Raw genomic sequence first — 20,410 nt, 5'->3', positions numbered from 1 at the left:
TGCGCTGGCTGCTGGCTGAGCAACAATCGGATTTAGAAAAAAGTGTATGATGTACGTACACTGTACGTACGTACTGAAGTTACTGGTACTTGCATCATTGCTGTACAGTATAGAGTCAACGGTAATTACATGTAGAATATCTACATGTTTGTGATATGTTTTGAACAGGAGCCTGCGTATCTCTTGGACATACAGGCACGTATGAAATGTAAATCTCACACTTTTCGTGCTATTGCAGGTATTCCCGACCTTTGAATACGCCCAAGTAAATCTTCAAGTTCAAAGAAGGAATCAGTCATGATGTGTAGACGAGGAAAACAGTGTCAGAGGAATTAACACCAGACCGCAGAGCAGCAGAAGAGAGCCAGCAGAAAAATCTGCAGTGCAGATCATCCGGCCGTCATAGATTCAGAAGGCGTAATCAACACCTATCATATTTTGCTGCTGAGCTGACCTGAGAAGATAGTGACGGCTAAGCCTCAGTTTATAGTCGCAGACATGTCAGGTAATGACAATGTAGAATCCTCCTACATTCTTAGCAAATGTTATTCATGTGACAGATGACAGTTTGCGTGGCGTGGCTACGTCAGAGTGGGGAGGTAGGACTGTACTATCCTAGTGTAGGTAGGCCCTATACCAGTTCGGGAAACCCACTCACAAGGGGGGCCCCTCCTTATAAGTAACCCGTCCCCCTTATAAGTAACCCCGTCCCCCTTATAAGTAACCCCCGGGGCACCCCTTAAAAGGAGTCTCCTCGCTTTTTTGCAATGCAACGCGAAAATGAAAGGACTGCGGCAATTCGCTTGATTATGTCCATAAAGCTTCACAAGTTTCCTAGTTACTCACGAAATTTGAGCAAAATCGGTTTGAGGCATCATATCTAAAATCATGGATTTAAATGCGATGTCAAACGACCCATGCGAATGCTGAAATGCGAGCGATTACTGGCGTGAGTGTCGCCAGGCGCGGCGGCGCGGCAATGCTTGAGTGCAGACCAAAGAGTATAGAGTGCGCTTCTATACTCTTTGGTGCAGACGTGGTGACTGAGTACGTACTCGGTCGCCACGTCTGCACTCAAGCATTGCCGCGCCGCCGCGCCTGGCGACACTCACGCCAGTAATCGCTCGCATTTCAGCATTCGCATGGGTCGTTTGACATCGCATTTAAATCCATGATTTTAGATATGATGCCTCAAACCGATTTTGCTCAAATTTCGTGAGTAACTAGGAAACTTGTGAAGCTTTATGGACATAATCAAGCGAATTGCCGCAGTCCTTTCATTTTCGCGTTGCATTGCAAAAAAGCGTGGAGACTCCTTATAAGGGGTGCCCCGGGGGTTACTTATAAGGGGGACGGGGTTACTTATAAGGGGGACGGGTTACTTATAAGGAGGGGCCCCCCTTGTGAGTGGGTTTCCCGAACTGATACTATGATAGTACTGTACGAGCTGAAATTTTCGCGGTGGTTTTATTTTCGCGAATTTCGCGAATCGCCTTTGAATCGCGAAAATAACAACACGCGAAAATAACAACGCGCAAATAACTAAGTTCAGTTAGACCCTCGCAACCGCGAAATTAACAACATGCGAAAATGTCCTCCAAGGACCAATTCGCGAAAATATCTGTACGCGAAAATTTCAGCTCGTACAGTATGAGGCTACGTAGTTACACTTGTAAGTGTGGGACTCCACCGGCCAGGAGAGAGAAATGGATTACACACGGCCCTGTCTCGACACGGGGCTGTCTCACGAACACCGGCCGTAAAAAAACTTGGTGACTCAGTGCGGTGCGATTTAATTTACACGGATTTTGGATTATCTAGATCTAGAACCTAACGCTAGAAGTACAGCACTGTACATGTCAGTTCGGGAAACCCACTCACAAGGGGGGCCCCTCCTTATAAGTAACCCGTCCCCCTTATAAGTAACCCCGTCCCCCTTATAAGTAACCCCTGGGGCACCCCTTATAAGGAGTCTCCACGCTTTTTTGCAATGCAACGCGAAAATGAAAGGACTGCGGCAATTCGCTTGATTATGTCCATAAAGCTTCACAAGTTTCCTAGTTACGAAATTTGAGCAAAATCGGTTTGAGGCATCATATCTAAAATCATGGATTTAAATGCGATGTCAAACGACCCATGCGAATGCTGAAATGCGAGCGATTACTGGCGTGAGTGTCGCCAGGCGCGGCGGCGCGGCAATGTTTGAGTGCAGACGTGGCGACTGAGTACATGCGAGCGATTACTGGCGTGAGTGTCGCCAGGCGCGGCGGCGCGGCAATGCTTGAGTGCAGATGTGGCGACTGAGTACGTCAGTCGCCACGTCTGCACTCAAACATTGCCGCGCCGCCGCGCCTGGCGACACTCACGCCAGTAATCGCTCGCATTTCAGCATTCGCATGGGTCGTTTGACATCGCATTTAAATCCATGATTTTAGATATGATGCCTCAAACCGATTTTGCTCAAATTTCGTGAGTAACTAGGAAACTTGTGAAGCTTTATGGACATAATCAAGCGAATTGCCGCAGTCCTTTCATTTTCGCGTTGCATTGCAAAAAAGCGTGGAGACTCCTTATAAGGGGTGCCCCGGGGGTAACTATACACAGCCCAGTCGCTGTACATGGTACGTCGCGACAGGGCTGTACGAGTGCGACCACCAACCACTAGGAGAGCGACGTAATCGTATTACGATATCTTTGACTTTTGATACTTACGATCATTTTTGTCACCTCAAACTCATCGAGTATACTCTTCAATATTTACTCTACATCTGATGCTATCAGTATTCAAATGTACGTAATGAAACTTACCGAAATTGATCATCATATCCAGCATGTCCACACCGTACACAATCTTTCACGCCAGGCCAAGTTTAGATATCGGGTGGTCACGTGATGTGAATGCCCTTTCAAAAGGTCGCGCTGTCGACCGTGCTGCTACACTCAAGCAGCGTACGCACGGTTACTAGTATAGGGCTATAAACTGTACTGGGCTTGGCGGCGGCTGGCGTCTGGTCGGGCGAGGAACATTGAGCTCCATACCACGGTTATTGTGTAGCAGACGCCAAGGTTTGTTCGACACTTTCAACGCACACGCGCTCGCTCTGGAGCACATCCGGTCACGCATGCGCATAAGTCAAGGCGCCATTTTGAATCCTGCAACGACGAAGCCCGACGGTCAGGAATTGCGCCAGAAAGTGTCATTTATTTGTTCCACGGACTTATCGCAAGTGGTCTCCATGGACCCAGTGTGGCGAACTATTCTTCTGTAATAGAAACATGCATTTAACGTGAGTAAAGTATTCTGTTTAAAGGAGAAAAGTATACATGTTCCTACGTTTTGTAGTTGTGTTGAGGTTCCTCACTTCGAGGCTGCATGCCGTGCTCGTCAGACGCTGTTTTCGCAGAGCGTAACAGTGTCTGGTCGGGCTACCCCGGGGGTTACTTATAAGGGGGACGGGGTTACTTATAAGGGGGACGGGTTACTTATAAGGAGGGGCCCCTGTTAAACCCACAAATGTAAAAACGCCCACAAATGTAAAAGCACCCACAAATGTAAAAATACATCGCCCACAAATGTAGAAAATCGACCACAAATGTAAAAATTTAACATCGCCCACAAATGTAGAAAACGCCCACTTACGTAGAAATGATTTCAAACGTCGCCCACAAATGTAAAAACGACAATTAGATTCCCCATTCTACTATAGTACGTTGATGTAGGCCTAAATAGACTCACTTCTTTAGGATAGCAGTGCACTTCTTGTAAAATAACATGTTCGAGTGCGTGTGTGTGGGTGGTGGAGAGTTCAGCGGGGGAGATGGATGTGTGTGCGTGTGTCTGTCTGTGTGTTACGGTGTGCTGCGTGTCACACATTTCCGGCGGGCAGCTGCGCCTCCGGGCAAGTTACGCGGGCTTGTTGCGAGTACGAGCAGTACAATTTCTGCGGACGGACAAAGATGTTAACTGTTAAAGAGTTCCGTACTTGCGTTTTACCTGCTAGACGCGTGCCACTTACCTGCCATTTGCATGCCGGCCTGCCATGGAGTATCGTTGCATGTACTACTGTGATAACATGCTTGTCTTCTGTCTGTTTGTGTGTACGTGTGTGTGTGTGTGTGTATGTATATTTTCCTGCAAGTTTCTGTTTCTGGGCGGCGGGTGAGGACTGCATTACTTATCTGCAAAAGGAATCCCTCTCGAAGTAATTTGAAATGGCTGAAAGTCATACAGAATGTCTATTATACTCTCAACTAAACCAGCAGAGAGACAGTAACTGGACCCTCAACATGCACGCAGATGGCCAGCGACACTGGCAAATCAGACTTGCGTGCGCATCTCCGGGTACTAGTGCGGGCCAACACCACTGCGGGGAGCTCCGGAGGAAAAAAAACAAAACAAAACAAAACAAAACAAAAAACCTCCCCGCATGTCAACCTACAGGCTGAGACACGATGTGACAAGAGCTCCAGTCCCCGTATGTCGCTCGTAACTGAAAACGGATCGGCTTCGACAGATCTCACGGAATACATGTATGCAATTAAGTTGCGCGCGTCTAGTAGCAGGTAAGACGCATGAAATAAGGGTCTACATAAACGCACACTTTGTAGAAATACGTCAACCACAATGTAAAATTTTTTTACATTTGTGGTTGATGTTTGAATTGTTTACTACATTAGTGGGCGTTTTTTACATTTGTGGGCACTGTCGTTTTTACATTTGTGGTTGAAATTTTTTACATTTGTGGGCGGTGTTTTTTACATTTGTGGGCGATTTTTACATTTGTGGGCGATGTATTTTTACATTTGTGGGCGTTTTTACATTTGTGGGTTCAACAGCCCCCCTTGTGAGTGGGTTTCCCGAACTGATGTATGATGTAGACAATAGATATCTAGGCCTATGTCTGATAACTCACGTCTCAGACCTGCATAAAAAATTGATGTTACAAATTTGATTTAAACACTTTACTTGTACTTGACTGTAAGCATGGTAAGATTGGTCTGGATCTTGTCGTTGGGGTAGAACCTGTGTAGTGTAGTGTTAACCGGCGTTAGAGTAGCAGAGATTCCGCGGCCGCGGAGACTACGTCTGGCTTCACGGAGACTACGTCTGGCTTCACGGAATCCCCTCCTACGAAGGAGGGGCACCCGGCATAGATAGTCTAGATTAAAAGTAGGCCCTAAATAAAAAAAAAAAAAATGTGTAAATACTTCTCTGGATGGGTTTTTCTGTCTACACTCGGACGCAACCTGGCTATGCTATGGCCTGCAAGTAAAACTAGAACCGTTCGTTGTCTATCCCCAAAACAATGATTTCTTGCTTCATGTGCACACACCTTACATTGTGTCAGACTTGGGCAGAGTCTGTAAAAACTAAAATACGTACTTAACGTAGCTCTAGTTCACTCTTCTCCACTTGGTAAAGACAGAAGATACCCAGATGGTATGATATCGTTGTGCATGCAACTGAAAGGTCATGCTGCCATGAGATGGTACACTCGGGATCGCGGAATTACCTGTATTAGGGTGTCGGATCGCGCCCTTCCTACCTTCGGACCATTTTGCGCCCTATCTCACAACACGCAACTCCCATAGGACGCTGTGCAAAACGCGAGGTGCGCCGATTTTGGCAAGCGATTTTGAGCTGGATTTTGCCTTTATTGCATTTTCCACAGTCGATGACAACATCAAATCCTCACAAATTTGGTATCATATGAAAGAAGTATAGTAAGGGTACTAGGTCTCGCGCAGGGACCTAATGATCGCGCACAGCGTAACTGCGTATAGCAAGCGATATTACGCGTAGGACTAAGCGCAAAATTTGCCGATACGCCCGTGGAATAAACATAACTGACTTACCGCTCAACATGAGAAGGAAGCAGGTAAGAAATTTTGATTTCCAACAAATTTTCCACTAAATTTCCAATTTTTTTTACCTTGTACAAACCTACCTTCCCTTAAAATCTGCTCTAAGGATGTTGTAGCCTAGACGTGTCGTCTCGTCCGTAGTCGATAGAATTCGTAATTTGTTCGATCGATCATTTACCACGTGACGTCATCATACGCAAGAACAATGTATGCTGCCAGCTACGCTAAAATACTGTTAGTAAATGTTGTTTTAAGTCAAATTTTAACACAACGATTATAATATTACAAAGGAATAAATATTTCAGTCTATTGAAATTGAAGTGTGATTTCAATTTGAATTTGCTTGTGATTTCTTGCGCTAACTTGTGATATATTTGTGACAGGGGAGGGCCATAATGATACTGAAGAAAACAAATTAGATGAGAGTGTGACAAATGGGTGACGAAAATGAGAGGGTGACGAATGGGTAAGCACACACACAAACACACACACACACACACACACAAAATATATGTTCATATTTTACTTTTTTCCATTTTATATTACGCGTATATTATTGGTTAAAGTGATTAGAAATATTGTAAGAAAACTTTATAAATGAAAATCATAACGATTAGGAAAATATCAATGATAAAAATAATGATAATAAGAATGATAAAATGATGATGGTGGTGGAAGTGATAATAATAATAATGAAAATGATAATGATGATGATGATGATTATGATGATCGATGATGGTGGTGGTGATAATAGTAATAATGATAATAATAATAATAACAATAATACTAATAATAATAATAATAATAATAACACATATAATAATAATAACAATAATATAACCAAGTTAGGTAAAACTGCTGTTGCTTAACAGGGACAAATTTAATATCAAGTGAAAAAATATTCTACGAAAGCCGGAGCACGTTACAGCCGCAGAGGGGCAGACACTTTCATGCATGAAGCTACAGAGGGCAGCTGCGCGATCTTTACATACCCCGAGAAATTGAACGCATAAAAAAAAAGTCCGACATACAAACGGCGACAGCGCACTACTCCGTCATCGTATCATCAGGAGATTCTGGGAGGTGATTTTTCTGCATTTTCGTGATATTCATTGAGAAATTCAGGTACGATTATGGAATAACTTCTATTATTATAAGAGCATTTCAAATTTTCGTGCGCGATATCTAGACCCCTCAACCATACATATTTTGTAGTTTGTCTCCACATTGTATTAGAGCGCTGGTACATGAATCCTTCAATGAATTGGTGTAAATGTCATTAGAAACATGTTTATCCACATATATCTCAGCGTCTGCTTCGGTACTTGCACCAGCGTGTAGCATGTGAGTAGTTTAGGATATGCCGAATCCAATGATGTGGTTAGTTTTTCGCTAGCTCCACGTCTTCGACTGTGGATTTTGCCTTGAAAGTACCCTTGCAATAATTTTTCGGCTGCAGCGAACGCTTTAGGCGTGGCTTCGTATGCAAGGATCCATGGTAACTTTCGCGTATTGGGGCTCATGCATATTTAAATTCAACACGCAACGCAGCCACATGGCGTTCGCGGCGCGAAGCTGGATTGCGTGTGTGCATGCTGTGTGTATTATGTTGGATGTGTGTGTGTGTGTGTACCGTACTTTAACACACGGCCCGCTGCGTCTGCTGCTCGCTGCACACCCAGCTAGGGCATCGCAGCAGCTGCAGGCATGGGGTATGGCAGCTCTAACAGTTACAGTAGGCCGCCAGGGCAAGCCCTGTCAGTAACGTCAACCGGGCCGCTTGTGTTGCAAACTGTGCTACCCCGGTTGACAGCAATCAACGCACGATGTTTGATACACACCAATTCCACAATTTACAAAAGGATAATGCTAAATGCCATGTGCCTTCGTGTAGACTAGCTTTACAGGTGTATACATACAAACAACCACAGTCACAAACAAAACACTATTGATAACATTGACTCTCGCTTTCTCAGACAGCCGATGTGGCAGTTATCACATGAGTTAACCACGCAAACAAACAAGTTGTACGTAGAGCCACAGCTGTAAATGATCAGTCAATTCCTTCCTATACAAAAGGCCTACGCGTGGAAGACACGATTGAACAGGAAACTGTGAGTACGATCGAGTAGACCTATTACTAGTTACGATATTTTTTTACTGAACTTGTAATCGAGGATATTTTCAAAAGATTGCTTTAGCCTGTAGGCTCTTTTGTGATAAAATAATGCTTTTATGGATGGTGGTAATTTGGCATCACTTTCACGCGAGTGGCTGCTGGGCGATTACTAGTATGCTTCCTGTGCATTTGCTGTGCATGCAAGCTAGCTGCCTACATAAATGTACTGATACTGGTGCGCAGTGGCGAGGCTAGCTACCGGAGCCAACACTGCGCACACTGTGGTAAAGGCATGGGCACGGTCGGCTGGCGCACACGGCATCCTCGCTCTGCAGCGCACATGCATGCTTTCGCGCTAGCTTCATCGCAGTGATGGGGTTGCGTGCGTGGGTCTGCAATGTAAACAACTGCGCCGTGTGTGGTATGTAAGGGTAGCGAGCACGTTGTATACACACACACATGTACACAATCACCACATGCGGTGTGACGAGTCGACATTGTGGAGGAGTGGCTTCTGTGCTTGTTACATGTATTTTCTAACCGCTGTACGCTCATTATCCGATCGCTTGAGATCCACACGCGAATACAACTTTCCGGGGTAATGATTTGGACACATTTTTGAGCGTGCTCGACAAAAAAGGGGGTAATATTGCTGTGATTTGAAAGTTATATTTCTCAAGATAGAAACATCATTTCGCTATGAAATTTGAAATGTGTCTTAATGATGTAATTCTCTTTCATATGAAATAGTTCACAATTCGTTTTCAGAGAATTTCAAAAGTTGTAAAAATGCTTCAGACACCCTACCTGTATTACGGAAAAGGAATAATATGAAATGGGTTCAAGAGTGTAGCCAATCAGAAGCCCTGAAATGAGTCATGTATGCACTCTTTACAACATTGTTACTACATGTACATTTGTAACATCAATGGTGTGCAAAATGTGCTGCAAAGAAGCATAACTGCATGCCACACAGTGTGTTAATTTTTTATCTTTAATATGGTTCAATTTTACCTTTTATGTGTAATACCAATCATGCTCTGTCCATAGGTGGGTACATGAACAAACGTGCGTGGCACGATCCCATAAATAATCACTCTGGTTCACAGAGTTGTCTGCATGGCCAGTCAGAAAGTAGCCCCCATTGAAAGAAAAAATGTTAATACCACGGCCAGATGATATGGTACTTCAGAATCGCAATTTATAAAACAATTAATGCACAGATTTAGATTTGTGACATTAGTGGAGATGCAATGCAGTCTCAGGTATTCGCAATGGCGTGCAACATGCACTTGCGCTTTGTGCATGTTTGCCATTGTACCCTGTTCAAAGTGTGTTGCACCTCTACTGATGCACTCTCACAGTATGTGTTCATCTATCTGTCTCATGAGGCAATGGTAAACATCCTGCATAAGAACACCAGGAAATGCTCCATCAAGAAATAAACTGGTGTTCCTATGCAGGGTTAGCCCGACCAGATGCCGTGCGAAGCACGGCGTCAGACGAGCGGGGCCTCGCCATCACATCGGGGAACCACAACACAACTACAAATCTTGGCGAACAATTTATACGTTATGTAAAGTGCATGCTTATATTACAAAAGGTACATACATATCAAAGTCCACAGAGAGCCCTCGCGATAAGTCCATGGAACAAAAAAATGACACCTTCTAGCGTAATCCCTGACCGTCGGGGTTCATTGTTGCAGAATTCAAAATGGCGCGTTGATCTCTCTGCAAATTATGCGCACGTGTGTGTGACCATACACATTGTAAGTGCCACAATCTCTTGTGTCTGTGTGCTGCTTGAATGTAGCAGCACAGTCGACAGCGTGACCTTTAAAAGTGCATTCAGATCGCGTGAACTCCCAAATATCAGATGTACCGTTCGTAAACGCTGCATATAATGTTCATTTTCGGTAAGTTTTGAATTGTGTACGTCAATATCGACTACATAGCTATGAAGTCTCATTAATGAAGATTGTCTATACTGAGTTTGAGGTAACAAAAAATTACGTCAAATATCAAAACTCAACATGATCGTAAAATTTGCTTTGTGTGTGCTCTGTGTTGTGGGCCGCTCAGGTACAGCCCTGTCACGATTTATACAGCAACTGGGCTGTGTATAGTTAATGCAGGGTGTACAAAGTACTGTATACGCTGTTGTTTTCGCGAATGAGGAGTTCACAGACATTTTCGCTAGATGTTGTTTTTGCAAATTGACACAGAGACAATAAGTGCACTACTACCTTTGCATATGGTGACATTTTCGCATGTTATTAAATTTGCGAAAGTTAAACCCTCGCGAAAATAACAGCTTAAATACAGTACATTGTATGTCTCACAAGACAGATGGATGCAAACAACAACAACAACAACAACAACAATTTACCGTTTCTTGGAGACATAACAAGTGATTGCCAGCAGTGAAGTGTGTACAGTATAATGATGGTTTGAATATGTTTAAGTCTGACAAACAACAACAGCTTTTCAAGATAGTGTATAAACTTGTACAATGTACATTGTACATGTACACAAACAATCATGAAAGCTAGAAAAGCCGATTTATTGAGCATGGAGTGTCTACCTAGTGACAGATGGTACGATTGTACAAGTGTCACACCGTGCTGTGAGTCTAATGCAGAGAGGTGTGTGATTACTGTAAAAGTGGAAATTTTTGCGGGTTGAAATGTTTGGGCATTTCAAGCAACCAGAAAGTAGCGCGAAAATAGAAGCGCGCGAATATTTTTGCTTTTGACATATGTTCCAGTAAGTACAATGTCTTGATTCCGTGGAATCAAAACGAACGAAACTCTTCTTGCCTGGTCAAGCGCGAAAAATTAGCCGCGTGAAAATATCCATTTTACAGTAGCAACAAGTATGTGGTGTCTGTGTTCCGAATTAATTAACATGCTTTTTGGTTAATTGGGTGAAAAATGCTTAAATGGTAGACTCTACCCAATTAAAAGCGGAGAGTACTGTAAAGGATCGCTGGCTGATGTTACTGTACGTTCTGACTGACAAGAAATGCAGAACCTGTTCATAGAACAGTTGTTGTCATGATATAGATATCAGTGAAACTCTAGTAGAAAAGGCTGTATACGTGTATCTTGAATGAATCTCTCTATCTATAATCACTCGTAAGACAGCAAGACAGATGTTATCAGCTGGGGCAGTGTGTAATCACTGATGATAAATGAGATGATATACTGATAGCTGCAGCCTCAAGAGGTATCCTTGATGACCCGTAGTTTTCATTCAATGAGAAAAAGTGTGTCTACTGAAGAGAATCTGCGAGTGTGCTACACCTTAACCCATTGAGGACAAGTCCCAAGTTATACTCAGGCAGGTGTCTAGGGGAAATGCCTGTTGTAGCAAAATCAGTCTGTCCTCAATGGGTTAAAGAGAGCCAGTCTGTAATTAATCTTAGCTGCATTGGCACACAAGAGTTACAACTGTATTGGTTTTTCCAAAGATGCAAAAATATTATTTACAAACTAGCATAAGAGTTTTAAAAAAAGAATACAGTCTGTACCAACATTTGACCACAACATGACTGTGGGCATTCATATCTATAGGCAGACATGTGTACTGTGGCAAGCTGCATTAATGGGTTTAAAAATATTAATAAAATCTCTGCATGCTGTTCACACAGACCATGTAGGGCAAAATATCACGAGTTTAGAAAAAAAAAAAAGCAGAACTGAGTTTTGCATCATGATTCATATTAAACAAAATATTATTCTGTGTCCTAGCACACAAATTAGCAGTTTTTGCATCACTTTGCCAAATTTATTTTCACTAAAAACCCATTAATTTTGGTTGTGTATTAAAATTTGGTTCCTGTAATCCTACAGTTGTATGTAATGGTTCCTGAGTGAAACTAATCTTCATTCTCGACCCCATTGCGATGACACCCGAACTTGTCCAGACTCACATTGCACTAGGGTATTTAAACGATGCTAGCAAATGGGTTCATTCCCAGACAGGTGGAATTCCCAAGGCTCTGTGAGCCAATACACCTGTTTAAAAACAAGACTGGAGGTGACCCCTGCCTTTGGACAAATCTTTGTGCAGTCAGGAGAGGCAGCTGGCTTACAAGGTGGCCGGATTCTCTTCTTAGTTCATGTGGGATGTGAGATGGGCTACTGTACATGGTTCAAGTTTAATGGGTAGCAATGTGCACTAGGGGTTGTTGCAAAACATTTAACATACACTGTATCACAAAGTAGATGTGAAAGCAGCACTACACTGGTGTCAAATTTGTTATTTCTGTGAGTTAAGTTCTCACTTATTTCGGAAATCATGGTTGGCCTATGAATTGAATAGCACACTAGAACATCGCGAATGGACAGGCAATAGTGCACTCATGAGAGCCATGAAGTAAAAATTGTGAAAACAACATCTTGCAAAAATGTCTGTGACTTTCTAATAAAAATATTTGCAAAAATAACAGCCTTTACAGTTTGCAAATTTCCCAGAATCCTGAGCAAGGAATCTCTGAGGAGCATTGAAGTCATTTGCAACACCATTCGTGGGTGTGTCCATCTTTACCTGATGTCTGTCAAGGGGACATGGTTTCTGAGAACTTGTGATACCCAAGCTGAAATAACAGTTGGCATAGCATTTCTATTTGTCTAATGTATCCTTGAAGCTTTTATAACATATGAAAAAAAAAAATCTTGAAAAAGTGAATCTTGCTTCATTCAAGACTCTCTGCTCATTGCTCTCTTACAGTCTTTTTGTACTGCATTTTAATGGAAGATGCATTCACACTGACAGCTACTGTATACACCAAATATTTCGCAAGGTTTTTATATTATATATTCGCGAATTTCGCGAGTCAGGTGCTATTCGCGAAATTAAAGACATGCGAAAATATTGACTCTGAGCCCGATGTACATATCTCCATTCAGTACAGGACTCCACGATCGCGAATTTAACCACTCGCGAAATCGTCGGGAATTTCCGAATCGCGGAAATTTAGACTCGCGAAGTATATGGCGTATACAGTACTTGTACCTTGCACCAGTCAGACCAGTTGAGTCTGTGTCCTCCATGAGGCCAATTTGAATAAAAGAGATTGCTATGTATAGCCTTTAACACAGACATTGAAGGGATGTAATCATCTAAATGTTACTTATTTGGGAGGGGCAGGAGATGAGGCATGTTACTGCACTTCAGTGATGTTCCGTCGCTATAGGTTCCTGCTGTAAAGTGCTTCACATTACTTGAGTGAGCACTGTATTACTTTGTAGCTACAGGGTGTACATACTAGGCCTACACTGGCTGATGAAAATCTGGAGGAATTCTCAATGTTGGTGGAGAGGATGGAGAGATTGGTCAGTACCGTTTTTTGGTCTAGTGTCCTTTTTTGACCAGTTAATTCTATTTCTATTTTATTGAGAAGTGTAGTGTTTAGCTGTTGCATACACTTGCATGTGAGTCAGTCATGACATTTTCATCCACAGGACCTCCGTCTTGTATTGTATTTCTGATCTTATTGTAGATTCATCATTATTGCCTCTAATAGACATTAAATGCATTGACGTCATCACTCGCTTGACAACCTCTCGCGACGCCATCTTAGAGGGCAAGCGAGTCCTTGACATCGCAGAGGCGTGCAGCTAGTTATGTGCTTTTCCTATGCGCGCTAGCGGCGATCGCTCTACTCGCCGCCAGTCCCCAGGCTAGTGGCAGGTTTTTTTTACCATCAAACAAGTTTGACATGACATGACACATTATGCAGCAATATTTGGGTAATTTTCTCACATTGTGCAATCGAAATACTCACAGTAACTACAGAATTCCTAGGTTATATCGCAGAAATTTGTATCCATAGCACAACATCGCCGTTCGCTGAATGCATGTCGCCATTTTGAATTTCATTAGCCAATCACATGCGAGGTACGTGTTTTAGTAAAAAACACGTAGAAATCTACCTCACATGTGATTGGCTAGCGGATTCGTAGGTTGATGAGCTGTTACGACCGCTGGTAGTTGCATCTTTTTTCATGAAAATTTGTGCCAAAATGTTGGATATATCATTAACCTGGTGAGTGCAATGCATACATCAAATGTCGATTTTGCTATACAAGCTTGAATTTCCCGATCTAGGGCTGTAGATTACATGCAATAGAAAAGACAGTAAAAGAAACACCGATGTTGTGTGTAAATGCCCATTGCCTCGCGTGTAAAAGCACGCTCTAGCAACGCATCGCTTGCCCTCTGAGGGAGGGCGCCCTTCAGTTAGTAAGACCGTGTGACGTCATATGCATAAGGTCTGTTAGCTGAGGAATTGTCACAAACACAGAGGACTGCTTAGTTTGACCTACTGGGCCTCAAACCCAAGACATCCTGGTCATAATTCAGACACTATTGAAATAAGACCCATCTTTATTGCCTCATAGAGAATATTATCAACTATTGAACTCAACCTTTGGGGCCAGAGTCAAAACAATTTTTGACTGCTGTGCCAGTGGAACATAGACGACATGAATTAGGAAGCAACAACAGTGTTTCTTCAATGCACATCTTGATATTCTGAGAGTTCACTGTACAAAAAGAGGGCCACCTTTTGATGGACAAAATGAGGGTTATCAATTACTGGACAGTGAAAGAATGCTGCCTGCTGGTCAAGAAGTTCGGAGGCGACAAACGCATTTTACCTTTCGTTGAATTACAAGCTTTATTTCAGCGTAAAATTTTAAATGAAATACTCAAATTGATTAAGAATAGTTTAGGAAAGAATTCAATATTATAAATTTGTATTTCTAGTTTCTTCATAATGCGCAAATCGAAATGAAATGAAAATCAGGCCCTCTAAAAAACCTAATATTTTTCTATAATGCGCACATTTCCGCATGTTAGTTTCCTATCTATTAATCTGGGATATTTTGATCTTTCAAGTAAAGTACTCCGCTAAAGCTTGTTCCAGCGTGCTTTTAAACTACAGAGTGTATTTGCTGTTAAAATTGTCAGTTTTACACTGCATTTTGATTCGCTGCTCCAATTCAAGGTAAACAAATTCATTGTTGCCATCATATTGAAAGAGAGAGTGAATTGCAGTCGGGACAAGTATTTCTAGATATGAGAGCGCTAGTCCTGATTATTGATGCTCTCTTTTGTCAAAGCACATGGGTACATGTAACACCAGTAGTTGAACGCATAACTTCTCGGCGGTGCCGCGCATGTTTTCAAAGGAGAGCAGTAGTTGTCTCTCCTTCTCTAGCACCTCCCTGCTTTAACAAACACCTCTATATAAAGCACAAAGATTTATTTTATTTATTTTTTTTTTTTTTAACGTGGGATGAGGGGCCCGGGGAGACATTGTTCCACAAAGAATACAAAGCTTTCTACCAACCATTCTGTAAAAAAAAAAATCCAGAATCTCAGATAATATTGTTGAAAATCATAAAACAGATATAATGATGTATTTCATAGAGTTTTAAATTAAAGGGTCTTCTTCATCCCCCAGCCATGGAGATTTTTTGTCACTTTCCCCAGAGTTACAATTGTAGATCTCCACACGTCATTTGTGAATCTGTCATTTGCCTACAACCCAGATCTCCCTGCGTTGTCTGTGAATCCCTCATATGCCTACAACCCATGTATGTCTCGGAAAATCTTTTTACCTACCATGGCTCTCTTAACCCAGATGTATGAACGGGTGCCTGGCAACGCTAGGGCTGGTGATAATGGCTCTTCCCTGCAGTAGAATGGTGGCAACACCGAAGAGGGTACATCTAGTACAAATTGTACCTCTGCCAAGAAAAGAGGTTATGTTTTCTTCGGTGTTTGTTTGTTTGTCTGTTTGCAAAATAACTAAAAATTGTGAACGGATTTAGATGAAACTTACAGGAAAGGTTGAGAATAACATTTAAGAGCAAATGACCAAATTTTGGTAGTGATACAGGAATTTTTATGGATTTTATAAAAGTTTTAAAAAAAATATTTTGGCAGGTAGGGTCAATGAAATTGGGAGTTCAAGCTGCATGTTTTTGAGGTTTACATACGCGCACTAAAGTGCTTGTTTTGCGTGGGCGAGGCACCATGTGACTGGAAGCCGATAACGTAACAAAGGGCTTCTCTATTGGGAAATTGGGGATTTTCAGCATGCATCGAGTGGAAATCACTGATCTTTATGGAAGAACAAGATCAGCGATGAGAATGAGCTGCTTGGCGGAGGTCTGCACTCTCAGAGTGCTTTTCTAGATCATTACCATGCAAATACTCCACTTTATAGCTCTGTGCATTCTCAATGTGACTAGCATCATCCACGGAATAACAAATCATTAATTTTAATGTGCAGATATTATGAACATCTGTTATTCAATCTGGTATTAAGCAAGCACAGCCGGCTGTATTCCATTATTGATTACACATAACCTTGAGAGACATCAACCTACAGTACTGTACCAGTCTGTACAATGTAGATACAGAGAAAGATGTGTAGTTTGTAGACAAAAAAAAAAGAAAGAAAAGAAGAACATATGACTATCTATGGGTGCGCTTATACTCAACTTTTCGGGGCCATAATCAGTGTTTGGAAATGTGATAAGTCCAAAACATGGTTGCATCCCCACTCATCTCTATATAATCAGCATTTTGAAATGCTTATTCCCAACTCACAAATCTTAATATGCATTTATGATCACATTTCTTTCTAATCAGGCTTATTGGGGTAGCATAAATGCAAAACACATTTATGTTTAGAGACGCTTATATTGACGCTATGTATCTCAATTCCTTTCTGGTTCGCAGGAAAATGTGCACTGCTCCCAAAGGGAAACAAGACCTTTAAATGCTTCAAAACATTTAGAAACTGAAATGTGAGTTAGGGATAAAGACAACCAGTGTAAAAAAGAAAGTTACTATTATCAATGTTATTGTTGTAAAATATATGAAATGTGAACAATAGTTACAGGCCTCGAATTACCCGGGCGGCAAAAGGCAATTTGCCGCAATGCCCCATCTACTTGCCGCGATGCCCCTCTCAAAATTACCATGCTCACGGCAACTTGTTGCCGTCCCCTATTTTTGGTCTGCCGTGATGCCCTTTCATCAGAAATACAGCTCAAAAAATTTGTATTTGTTACGAAAACTCGAACGGAATACGAAAACGTCCTTAGAAAGTACGAAGTCACAGTGGGGAAAATAATGGGTAAAAAATTGATAAACGCACATCGCATTATGTGTCATGCCATCTGTAGTGTACTCGGCTGGGATATCAACGCAACGCGTACGCACTGAATGTAGAAAGCGCTGAATAGAAAAAGTGGGCGCACACGCAAATCGCTGCTTACGTACTCTATACACCGAACGGAACTTCGCGTGCGTGAATCCCTGCCGCCGCCAGCCCCTAGGATGTTTACATCGATCGCTGTGGCATCCCCGTGTGTGTGTGTGGCCAGCTGGGGAGCGCGAGTAGCTACACATTAGCCAGTTTCCAGCCACATACTTACAATACAAGTAGTTGTATCCTACTTCGTTTTCTTTTGAGGTGGGGTAGAAGCAATGTCTGCTTCTTTTTCTCTTCTTTTTCATCCGCTTTTCCCTTGTCTCCCAAGTACGAAATGACTTTTAGACTGTTGTGTGTGTTTTTTTAAACGTTATTGCATCATTTTTCTGCAAGTAAGAGGTGAGTTTCTGTTCATGTGTTGATGTGCACTGCAGTACCAGTACGGCAGTAGGCCTAGCGCAGGTGAAAAGCATTCAAACTTTCTTTCCTGTGATTCAATGTATTTCTAAGCCTATTAAGGAGATCTCATATTACAAAATACTTATAACAAACTATTTTCCGGTCCAAATGAATTAATTGCCTTTGTTTTGTATCGTTTGACTGCTGATCCCAAGGTCAAGGATCTCGTCGTAATACTGAGTTTCTACTGTCATGTAGGGGGCCTTTATTCTCTCGTAGCTTTCGGTGCGGGAAACTTCTGCTAGGGCCTATAGGCCTACTTATCATTTTATTTCTGTCATTTCTCATGCCTTGTTTGGTACGATTTCTTTCGTTTAATATCACTTTATCCGTTCCATTTATAGTTTGAAGTATTTAAACGTAATTCTTTCAAGTGTCTAGCACTGTACATGCATTTTCGTAACGGCGATTTCTGTTTTGCTGCAATATTTCGAAGCGAGTTTGATCCCAGCCGCTTCAGTGTGCTGTGTGTTATCTTTTGTAATGTTTGTGTTGTTGTCGGGAGGTTGTTGATACTTTCTACTTTCTATTCCTAGGCGTTTATCTCGAGTGATGATGGTGATCGTGTTTCTATAAAATGTTGATAGGAAAAGGTCAAAATGATGCCTGATGGTGATGATAATTAACGATGCAGGCGTAAAAGACAGCTTGCTGTGAATGCTGAGCATACTTGCCCTTCATTTTCCCTCTTCTTTCCCCTCCCAAGAATGATAAAACAAAAAATACATACCCCTCACAACTAAATGAACTACATGCTACCAACCGTCATGAAGTGAAATCGAAATGTTCATAACCAGCATTGCAGCAAAGAATAGGGGGAAAACACGAATGACAGTACAGTAAATACTAATAGAAGCAAGGAGATTGTGTATGCAGTCTCTTTGGCTCGAAGAAACTTGACACCCCTCCCCTCTCCCCTTGTGGAAATTTCCACAAAAGCAGGTGCCAGACCCAGGTGCCAGACGAAAGAATGCGCGCACTGGAATAAACAGCGTGTAAATATCCTGGAAATATTGATCGAAGAACTAGCGCAAGAGTTGAATTAAAGGAATCATCGCAAAGATATCATGATTCTATTATAGCCTTTCTTTTGGCACAAAGTAGGAAACATCGAACAGTTGATTATAGTGTACTGAATCGAATATCTTATATGTTTCCAGAACAATTAAAAAAAAAAACCCAAAATGATTGATTAATCAAGTATCATTCGACTAAAAATGCAATCACAGAAATACATGAAAGGTCTCGTATGCCCAGACAAATTCTTTATAAGTAGGTTCTATGAGATGCAGCCATCACCCGCTTAGACAGCAACATCATGACAATTAATTTCAAGCTCATCAAAACTGCTTATTACTTTTTAAAGTTTTGGCTGTCAATATACGTTCGTGGGTGTTTTTTTTTTTTTTTTGTTTTGTGCCTTTTTTCCTCGTGAAAGACGTAACGATTTCTTTGTATCGAACGTATTGTGTTTACCGTAACCAAACCATTAAGCTCAGCTATGGCGCATTCGATCCATCGAACTTGCAGTAAGCACATGGCGCATTCCTTTAAACTTGAAAGTCAAACCACATGTTTTTCACATCGGCACATCGACACACAGCGCGGCATTAACGATCATCGTTATGGCAGACTTTCCGATTCCATTCAGGGGAAAGGAAATTGGAATACTTCGGAAAATGATGTTTAAAATCCAATGAAATGAAAAAGCCTGAAAACGACGGATGATTATGTTTTATAGTATACAGTAATTGGAAACACCCAACAGAGTTTTGCATTCGCTCACACAAAAGCTCTCTTGAGAAGATGAAAGCATTCCCCCTCCCCTGCTACGTAGTGGAAGTTTCCACAACCAGCCCAGCAAGTTTTTAGAGACACCACATACATGCACTCGTAGTAAGTACACATTCTTTGCGAGCGAGTAAGCAATCAATCAACACTGAACATTGCGTAGTTTGGAATCTTTATCGTGCTGATGACCAACTCGGTACTTCAGTATGTGTCGTAATATTATGTTTAGAACCTGTAGGCCTCATAAGTTGGCGAGTTTATTTCAAAATAGCAAAAAGAGGGAGATTGAAAAAATACGAATTCTGATGGAATACAAATTTTGGAGCTGCTGAGTACTAATTTGTGCTTCCGAAGGTTGGCAGCTCTGTACAGGTAATAAAATAATCTTCCAGATTTGATCTCAACCAGTGACAGTGTTTTCTCTCCACCAACTGAACAGCTGCGCTTAAGTCGGAGTCCACTAAATCTACTGGACATGTAGGCCTACCTGTGAATGAATTATGGTATTTCTCTCTTGTCTATATGGACCATTTTTATCATATTTCTTTCTTTCTTGAAAGACGTAATTAAATGTGGTCTACACTAATTAAACTCAAACTGAGGTGAGCCCTTACCATGTAAAGTACAGCAATGAATGATTGGAAATAATGTTCGCTTAAGTTTGGAAGCCATTTCTTTTATTTCTTTTGGTTTTGCCTTGGTGCCCTTTCAAATTTTTGGGTTTTGCCTTGGTGCCCCTCTGACTTGCCTTGCTGCCCTAAAAAAAATATTGCGAGAGAGTGCCCCCAAAACCAAAAATTGCCTGCCCCTAAAACTGGCGAAATTCGAGGCCTGTAGTTATGATAAAATTGTGTGTGGACTAAACCGTGTACAGTTATAGTTAGTAAGAAAAATAGTAATATCTCTGTATATTTTAGGCTTTGTTGCCAAATTTTG

At 41.8% G+C, this 20,410-nt stretch overlaps 1 protein-coding gene across 1 annotated transcript in view; it reads left to right on the top strand.

Moving 5' to 3' along the window:
- Positions 1 to 354: 354 nt before the first annotated feature.
- LOC140236098 (protein cycle-like) overlaps positions 355 to 20,410 on the top strand; it is a 71,117-nt gene continuing 51,061 nt past the window's right edge. The window contains exon 1 of the mRNA XM_072316068.1: positions 355 to 505. Coding sequence (XP_072172169.1) covers positions 499 to 505 — 7 coding nt within the window. The 5' untranslated portion in view covers positions 355 to 498. The remainder of the gene's footprint in view (positions 506 to 20,410) is intronic.

Source organism: Diadema setosum, chromosome 12 (assembly GCF_964275005.1).
Source record: "Diadema setosum chromosome 12, eeDiaSeto1, whole genome shotgun sequence".
NCBI classification, from domain to species: domain Eukaryota; kingdom Metazoa; phylum Echinodermata; class Echinoidea; order Diadematoida; family Diadematidae; genus Diadema; species Diadema setosum.
This window is presented reverse-complemented; position numbering and strand designations above follow the sequence as displayed.